The 9,298-nt window shown below is 38.4% G+C and overlaps 1 protein-coding gene across 1 annotated transcript; it reads left to right on the top strand.

Annotated features, from left to right (window-relative positions):
• The first annotated feature begins 565 nt into the window (after nt 1-565).
• On the top strand, nt 566-9,060 carry LOC147286003 (GRIP/coiled-coil protein). Its single transcript, XM_086241411.1, has 2 exons — nt 566-790; nt 8,839-9,060. The coding sequence occupies exons 1-2, from the start codon at nt 635-637 to the stop codon at nt 8,905-8,907; spliced, it is 225 nt and encodes a 74-aa protein (XP_086097537.1). The 5' UTR covers nt 566-634; the 3' UTR covers nt 8,908-9,060.
• The last annotated feature ends 238 nt before the right edge of the window (nt 9,061-9,298 follow it).

Genomic DNA, 9,298 nt, shown 5'->3' with positions numbered 1-9,298 from the left:
CTAGCCACTACCACTAACCCACGTAGCCGCCCATCCCCCGTCGACCTAAGTCAACCGCGCGACCCCCCTCCCTCCAGCGCAGACCTCCCACTGAGTCCCTTGGCAGCCCAACCCTGTGCAGTTCAAATAGCTACTGTTGCACAGTGCAATAATTGCAACTATCAAATCGTGGCAACTACCGAGCACTCGGGGAATAGTACCAAGTGCTCGCTGAATGTACAGTACCGAGTGTTCGGTGGATTCTATATCGTGTACATTCATCGAGTGCTTAGTGAATTCTGTGTCACGCACATTTCATTAAAGTGGACCAGACTAAAATTTACTGTAGCGTGTGGGTTGAGTTATCAACCTTATTTTTCAAATGGACTTTAAAAAAAAACACTCCTAATTTCTATTGTAATTTTTTTTTTGGTCTGAATATTTTAGTGTAATTCAATAAGCAAATATTATAATTTAACCAATTGTTTTTTTTTTTGGCCAATGAATTTAACCAAATTTTTTTTTTTGGCCAGGAGAATTTAACCAATTTTTATTAATTGCACAAAAAGTATGATCAACGCCATCCTCGGGGTCGGGCGCCAAACCTTGTGTTTTTCACTACTAAAAAGTAAACACAGAGACCGAAGACCGAGGAATGAGAGAGATGGGGAAGCGATTCGGGAGCAGGAACAAGGACGAGTCTGCATTGACTCGGGGGGTGAAGGCGGTCTTTGGGTTCGTGCGATTCGCAGAGTTCGAAATCCTCTTCGTTCTTTTCTTCGTGATCGCTTTCATCATTTTCAAAGATCTCGTAAGTAGTACTCCTCTATTTCGTCTTTCTTTTAAGCTTTTTTGCTTGAATTCTTGTTACGGTTCTCTTTATCATCCATGAATTTAGATTTCCCAATTCGTATTATATTCTGTTATGGGTTAGTGATGTACTTTCATTCTAGAAATTGAATCTGTTTGTATTATGAATCACCGCATGTGATATGTCATCTTACACACAGAACGAATAATACATATTTTGCAATTTGCTAACTCTTGTTGATTGAACTTGCCACAAAGCTTTTGGGCATATGATGTATGTAACCACGCCTAATTATAGAACCTAAAGCGTTTCAGTTATTAAACACATGGTGCTTTTGTTGTTGTTGTTGTTGTGGTTTTGTTTTTTTGTTTTAATAATCATTGGGGCTTAATCTACCATGTTAATCTAAAATGAGTATTCTGACTTATGAGTCATGGAGGAATAGTAGATTAAATCAAAAGCTTGATTCCCATTAAAGTTTGATTGTAGTTAAGTTTTCTGGTAAAGGTTTGGAGAAAAATGGAGTGGGACTTTTTGGTTTTCATTTAGGAAGTTGAAGATTTGGAGAAAAATGGAAGAAATGGATCAAAGGGTGTTTAAAATCTGTTAATTTTTCAATAATGATAAATGGTAGGCCGAAAGGTAAATTTGGTAGATCAAGTGTGTTACAGCAGCGGGCCTATTACCACCTTTCTTATTACATTGGTTGTTGATGCTCTGAGTCAGCTGGTATATGGATCAAAACACTTTCCAGCTAGCGGAGGGACTCTCAGTTTGTAGGGAAGGGGTGGAAGTCTCCCCCACTTGCAATTTTCTGGTGATATAATTTTCTTCCATACTGGGGCTGAACAGAAATTCTTTAATATATATACAGTTATTGAGATCTTTTGTGCCATATCGGGTTCGAATGTAAACATATCTAAGAGTTTAATTGTTTGGATAAATACACAAGAAGGCAAGCTGGATGTTTGGATGCTAGATTGGGTTGTGAATTGAGAAGCTGACCCATGAATTATTTAGGTTTTCCACTACGTGGAAACCAACAAGCTGCAACTTTATAAGATCTGGTTGTGGAGAAAGGGGAAAGAAGATTAGAAGGATGGAAGAAAGCTTTTCTATCAAGAGGAAATTCCAGTCTCTAATGCAGCCTTTTTGTCTGAAAGGTATATGTTTTTTGGAGGGAAGAAGAGGGGCATGACTTTGGGGAGGTGTGCTGTGATGGCTGTTCTTTTGGTAGTTTGGTTGGAGAGAAACAGAAGGATTTTGAAAATGTTAAGGGGGAATAGATGGCTATTTTGTGTGAGAGAGTCTGATTCTGGGCTTCCCTTCGGCCGTCGGTTTCTTCAGAGTTTAGAGACTATTCCTTTGCAGTCATTATGATGGATTGGATGGCTGTAGTGTTTTAGTTTGATTATGGTTTTTGTTCTGCTTCTTGTCTGTTTTGTAAGTTTTTATCTTGAGTGTTTAGTGGATATCTTATCCACTATGTTTTTCTCTCCGTTTTATATTAATAAAACTATAAAAGTATGTTTCTTATCAAAAAGAGGAGGTAGGCTCATATTAACTCAATTGGTTTTAAGTAGTCTGCCAATGTACTACCTCTCTCTTTTCAAAATTCCAAAGAAAGTGGCCTAAAAATTGGAGAAAACTAATGAGACATTTTTTTTTTTTTTTTGTTGTGGGAGGGGGTTGAAGATGGTAAAAGAGATCGGTGGGAAGTCATCTCTTGTTCCCGGAAGAAGGGTGGTTTGGGGATAGCCAATTTGGAAAAATGAAATTTGTCTCTTCTTGGGAAGTGGTTTGTTGGAGTGAGATTCTCTTTGGCATGCTGTCATTGAAAGCAAATACAAGCTACTTGCTAATGGATAGGACCCTAATATTGTTGTTTGGGGGTTCAAGTCAGGGTCCTTGGAAAGACATTTCATAGGGCTTCAATTCTTTCTATCCTTACCTTCGTGTAGTGGTGGGAAATGAGGCCAAAATTTGACTTTGGTAGGATTGGTGGAAAAGGTGGTGGAAAAGGAAGTCCCCTTTGTGTAAATCCTTTCCACGTTTTTATCGTATATCCAACTCCCATAACGTTTATAGCCAATATGTATGCTGATTCGTTCTTTCCTTTAGGTAGAATTTCAATTTTCGCTGAAATTTGAATGATGTGAAGGTTGACAAGCTTTCTTCTCTACTCTATTCGCTTGAAAGTTTTTCCTTTCAATCGGGTAGATTGGATAGGTACAGAAACTTGAGTCTTCTGGAGTTTTTTTCTTGTAAGTCTTGTTTTTGTAGGCTGATTTTTGTAACATGAGTCCTATCACATGATTTTGAAGGCTAAAGTACCATGTATGGTACAAACTTTTGCATTGGATTATTGCTCATGGTAGAGTCAATACTTGGGATATTATTCAAATAAGGAGGCCTAATCTTTTTTTATTCCCTATTGGTGCATTATGTGGAAAAAGGTGGTTAAAAGTATTGACCACCTATTTCATCATTGTTTTATAACGTTAATGCTGTGGCATAAATTGTTTTTGGAAGCTAATTTGATGTGGGTGATTCTCGAGTTATGCATTTCTATGCTTGCAGAGAAACATTATGTTTTTGTTGGGGGTGAGGGGCAAAGAGTAAGAGTCTCATAGATGTTCTGTGTGTTGGCTATTTTTTGGGTAGTGTGGGTGGAACAAAATAAGACGATTTTTGTCGATTCTAGGGGTAGGAAGTGGAGGGCTTGTGGATAGAGTTCATTCTTGGGCATCATTGTCGCGTTTGATGTCCTCTGATTTTCAGGATAGACCTTTCTTCCTCATTCATGTAGATTGAAGGTGACGGTCTCTTAAATTTTATGTTATGTAGTTGTGATGTGTTGTATTGTTATTTTTGTGCTATCCCTGAACTTTTTGAGATGTTTTTAGTAGCTGGTAGGTTAGAGGTTCTGCAAGTTTTTTAAGTTGACAGTTTGTCCATTATGCTTGTATCATTACATTTATCCTAGCAAAATCTTTATGTGTCCCATGAAAAAATACTACTTAGGGTGCCGTTCAGTATCATTTTGTAGTACCGTTTTTCATTTTGCAAACCAAAAACGTATTCAGTTGCTTAAGTTTTCTCTGTTGATTTTAAACCCTTGAGATCTTTGTTCTTTGATGTAAATTAGACCTAGAACTAGAGATGACTTGCGACAATTGAAAACAGAAAACCAAACACACGCAGCACACACAAACACAAGAGGTTTATACTGGTTCGGCAATAAACTTGTGCCTACATCCAGTTGTGATATCTCCTGAGAGATTCACTGCACTATGGAATAAATTCAGAGATTACAAGGACTTTTTGGAACCCTAGAATCTAAATCCCATTCTGCAGAATACCCTGAAAAACTCTCAATCACTCAGCTCTCTCTTTGCTGGTGCTTGTGTCGAAGACATTAAAAACTAACCTAGGGCTGCCGCAACCTATTTATAACTCATAGGTTTGCAGCTAACACTTATGTTTCAGCTGGGATTCCTAATCCTAGTAGAACTAGGTAATTGGCCTAATTAGCTAATTCTAATTCTTTGTACAATTAGGAAATACTCAGAACTCCTTCCTTAACTAGGAAGACCTTGCGCAAGACCTCTCAGCATTCCTAAAATCTGTACCCTACTAGGAATAACCCAAACTGCTACTTTCCAGACTTTTGATGAGCCAAACCCAACATTCTCAACTATTAAAAGGTTTTTTCTTACCTAAATCTCTGTTTTTGTTTTGTTTTTTAAAGAAAAGCTTACATAAATGGTTGTGCATATGGAAATTTTCACAATCTGTACAAAAAGGAGATGGAAGTAAATTGTCAAATTGGTCTTTAAACCCCAGAATCCTTCTTTAAGAGGATTCCATTCGTAGTCTGCTAGATAAGTTGATTAGTTAAGAAATAGCAAGCCTAGCAAGCCATCAGATGAGTGTATCTAAAATGAAGGTTTGGCATTAGTAAGGAAGGAATCTAGGCATGTGCATTTCTAGGAAGATAAGTAACTGTTTGACAAGATAGACAGGACCGGTAAAGAAAAGCCTAGAGAATTTGATTTCAGAATGCTTAGAATACAACACTTGGTTGAAATTGTCATATTTTTGGTTTTAGTTTTCTTTTTATTTTCCTTTGCTCTTACCTTGCCCTGCATGGTATTGCCCTTGAGGCTTGAAGCTGAAATCTGTAGTGAATTAAACCCCTGTGATCTTTTCTTTGATGTATTCTAGATTTAGACAGATTTAGCAAACCACACAGAAATACCAGTAAAAGCAAAGCACACAAAAAACACCAAGATTTGTTCTCGAGGTTCGGCTAACTTTGCCTACGTCCCAGTGTGATCCTTTAAGAATCACAGCTGCACTATGGATATTAGAATCGAATTACAAGAACTTATTGAAACCCTAGACTAAACCCAACCCGCAGCTTGTCTTTTTTCTCACTTGATCGCTCTGCCCTCTTGCGTTTCTCCCTCTTTTGAACTCTTGTCTACCCTGAGCTCTTTCTTGAGTCTCTCACAAGCGTACATTAAGAGTCTTGCTACAGCCTATTTATAATGCATAGGCTGCTGCATACAAATAGGTTATAGATTGGGAATTCCTTTTCCTAGTAGAATTAGGTAATTAACCTATTAACTAATTCTATTCCTTGTACATAAAGAAAACACTTTAGAACTCCTTCCCAAACTAGGAAAGTCTTGCGCAAGTCCTCTAGCATTTCTAAAGTCTGCAACCTACTAGGAATTACCCAAACTGCTACTTTCCTATTTTGTATACCCTTCCAGAAGCTTCTGGCGAGCTAAACACAACAAAATCTGAGCTTTATACCCTCTGATTTATATAATATAAGAAAATTTATGTGGTTTGAAGCAACATTCATAGAATTGGGGAAAAGTGATTATATGTATTTCTGTCTTTGGTGATGAATGCACATAGGTTTACAGGTTCAAATGCTTGTCATACACATGGAAACATATAGCAACATAGGTTTATAGATAGATTTCTAATATTTTAAGAACATTACAAGTGACACTTTCACAGTTGACTGCAACAGTAAAACATGGGTAGAAATGGAAAAGGCTGAGTCCTATTCATAGCATGTCACAGAAGATTGCTAGTGATATAACACTGAATTTTTAAATTCTTAACATTTTAGAAGAAACTTTAGAACTAGATGAGTTTTTCATTTATTTATTTATTTTTCAAATGCTCTTAGGCTTTGACTTAGGTTAAGTGTTGCAAAGCAAAGAGGTTAGGACTTAGGTTTGAATCATGCCAAGGAAAAAGAAGGGAGAAATAAGTAAATCATTTCTGTTTATTAATAAATATAGGTTAGGCCTAAAATGTAGTTTTACACAGATTGTTTTAAGGCATAAGGCTCAGATTTGAGCCTTGAGGTTTATATGAATTTGAAAATTTTTTATGACTCAGGATCCTGGTAGCCCACTACCAGCAAAGGGAAATTAAGAAAAGATATATATATTGGAATGAAAAATGATTTAGGGTTTAGTTTCAATTTTGCATCTGTTGACTGAAATTCACGCAAAATCAAACTTTTTATTTCTCATAATAACCTTGACCAAGTCGTGGCATATACTTTTGATGCAATAGTTTCTTGCAATTATTGTTTTAGACATATTCTGAGATACTTCTGGTATAGACAAATGGAACTCCAATTTAAGTCAAACTTTGGCGGTGTTTGGCACTCTTAACTCTCTATATAACCAAATAATGGAGCCTACATCATACTATGGAGGTCATTTGGCTTCTTTTGAGAGACAATACAACAGTTAAAACAATTTAATTTGAGCTCTCTGAGGTGTTTAGTCTGAATGTGTAAGATCTACTTATAATTTCTCTTCATTCTTCTGTTAAACTCTTAGGTGGCATTAATAAATCCATATAGAACCCAGGTTTGACTTGCAACACCCTTGGCAAGTCTGAAATCATTATTAAACCAATGGATGCCTATGATATACTGAATTAAATGGGAAGAATCATGATTCCGTAAGGCTCACCTTCTCAAGCTTGAGATTACACCTTTGGTAAGCTAGTTTGTTATATTGGGTTGCTAGCCTTAGTAGGTAGCCTTTGTTTACTATTAAAGTTATATCCTAAGGGATAAATTCTTTTGCTACATTGTAAGTTGGGGGAAGTTAGCATTAATCTGCATGAGGCGTTTCTGGTAGAATATACAATGGTCAAAAAGTTAAAATGCATAGAGGCCTTCTGAGTGTCTTGACTGTTGCAAATTTGAACAACATAATCAAGGTTCATTTAGGTACCTTAAAGAAAAAGATAGATGGGTCCTTCTAGACAGGCGACACTTTGAGAGTCATACACATTAGATTAAGGCTCAAGTACAAATACATCCACCAACTATAGGGGTATTTCAGATTGGTCCAACAACTAAAAAAACTTCCAAATTCATCCATTAACTAATGTAAACCTACCAGTTAACACATTTGTTAGAATTTCCGTTAAAAAAACTGTTAAATGCCACATGGACATAGCTGAAGTGGCTTTTTTTTAACAATGTGCACACCAAATTAATGCCACGTGGGCACAATTATTTCTTTCCTCTCTCTTCACTCTCGCCGAACTCTCTCTCCTCTCCCCCGACTTTCTTTTCTCTCTGCACTCTCCTCATGCCGACCACCTCACCGACGCGTGTTGGCGCGTCCGGCCGGGGCTGGCGACGAGCTTTCCACCTTGAGATCGCCTGCTTCTCCTCTTTCTTCCCCAGTGACTAAATCAACCCAGAAAGCTCGGAGACCCAAAAACTCAGCCCGAACCCGATCCAAGCTTTGCCAGCGTTTACCTTTTTTCGGCGGGAATGAGGCCAGAGACCTACTGGGTCTTCTTCCCCTCGTCATAGTGAGTCCGGCCATGCCCTCGGATTCTTCATTGGACCACCGCGCGACAAATTGAAGAGTTGAAGGCCGGCAGCTTTTCAGCCATTTTCCGATGATTCCGGCAGTTTCCGTCGAGTGAGGTATCAATTCGGACCCTCTTTTAATCTTGTTGTTGGTTGGATTGGATTGGCTGAAATTTGTTGTTTCCGTCGAGGCCGGCCAGAATTGAGGCCTGCGACCTACCCGATCTAAGGAGTTTTGAGTCTCTGGGGCCAACGGACCACTGGCATTGGGGCTGGGGGTTAGGTTTCGGTGGTGGAAGAGAGAAAGAGGAGAGGCAGAGAGATGAGAGAGAAAGTGAGGCAGAGAGAGAGAGGAGAGTGGCGGGGATGGGGGTTGGGGGTTGGGTTTCTGTGGGCAGGGGGGAGCGGGGATGCGGGGGGGAGCGGGAACACGGGGAGAGAGGGAGGGGAGGGGGGCGGCGGGGAGAGAGGAGATCGAGAGAAACTGAGGGGGAGAGAGAGAGGAGGGAGAGGAAATTTGGTTTTACCCCCCATGGTGAATGCCATTTTATTAAAAAAATCCACATGGATTGGTCGAGCATGGCAGTTAATGGTGGAATAGACGAGAGGGGTAATTTGGTATGTTTTGGTTAGTTTATGTGTGGATTTGAAATCTTTAATAGTGTGTGGACCAACTTAGAATAGTCTCTATAGTTGGTGGATGTAAATATACTTGAGCCTTAGATTAATCCTATGAGGAATATGCTATATATCCCAACTTTCTTTTCCTGACTTACTTGGCACATAATAAAGTACACTGCATCATTACATTAAAAAAAGAACAATGTTGTAGAACTCAATGTGAGCATGCCATGTAGGTTGGTGAAGAAAAGCTAGGAAAAACAAAGGTGGAGTTCTATGGCATTATCCATCTTCTTAACCATCACTTTCGTAATGACATGATTATGGTTCATGATATAGAGAAGGGTCACTTTAAGAATCCTTTTTTCTGTTTCAATCTGCTTCTACCATCTGGATGTTCTGATTTAGGGACAGTTCTATATCATCAATGATGGAAGGTTTTTGCATAATAGTGATGTAGCTCATGTTCTTTCCATTTTTTCTTTCCCCTCTATCAAAATGGCTTAATTTTATACTAGATCAGCATCTTAACACTTGAGTATGTAAATTGCAGACATCAAGGCCGGAATACAGTCAGATTCTCGTAAAGAAGTCAGGTGGAGGTGGTTTTTGGCCTTACTAAGTGATCTCATGGTCTGATTAACAACATTCAGTTTTGGATGTTCATTACGGACCTTTTTGTAACTCAGCATAATTTCTTGTTGCTCATGTATTTTCTTTGTTGAATGTAATTATATGATAAAACAGCTGTCAATAACAGCTGTCTCTCTCTCTCTCTCTCTCTCTCTCTCTCTCTCTCACATTAGATTTTGACAATGTAACATGTTTATATATCCTAACCTGATGAGCTTAAACATGCCTTGAGTAGATCTAGTAATTTAAGCATGGAGGCATGAATGTATAATATGGAGTCTCACCTTCCCAAAGAAAAGATTGAGAAAGATAGAGAAAATAGAACATAATAGGAGAATAAAAAAGATAGAGAGAAATGATGGGGGAGAGGGTGGCCGAAG

Source organism: Dryas octopetala, chromosome 4 (genome assembly GCF_963921425.1).
Source record: "Dryas octopetala chromosome 4, drDryOcto1.1, whole genome shotgun sequence".
Taxonomy (NCBI): Eukaryota; Viridiplantae; Streptophyta; class Magnoliopsida; order Rosales; family Rosaceae; genus Dryas; species Dryas octopetala.
This window is presented reverse-complemented; position numbering and strand designations above follow the sequence as displayed.

Excerpts from the sequence above, each read along its gene's own strand:
- LOC147286003 (XM_086241411.1), top strand. The coding sequence starts at position 635 with ATGAGAGAGATGGGGAAGCGATTCGGGAGCAGGAACAAGGACGAGTCT. Across the intron at positions 791-8,838 it reads TCATCATTTTCAAAGATCTC|ACATCAAGGCCGGAATACAG; the intron begins GTAAGTAGTACT and ends TGTAAATTGCAG.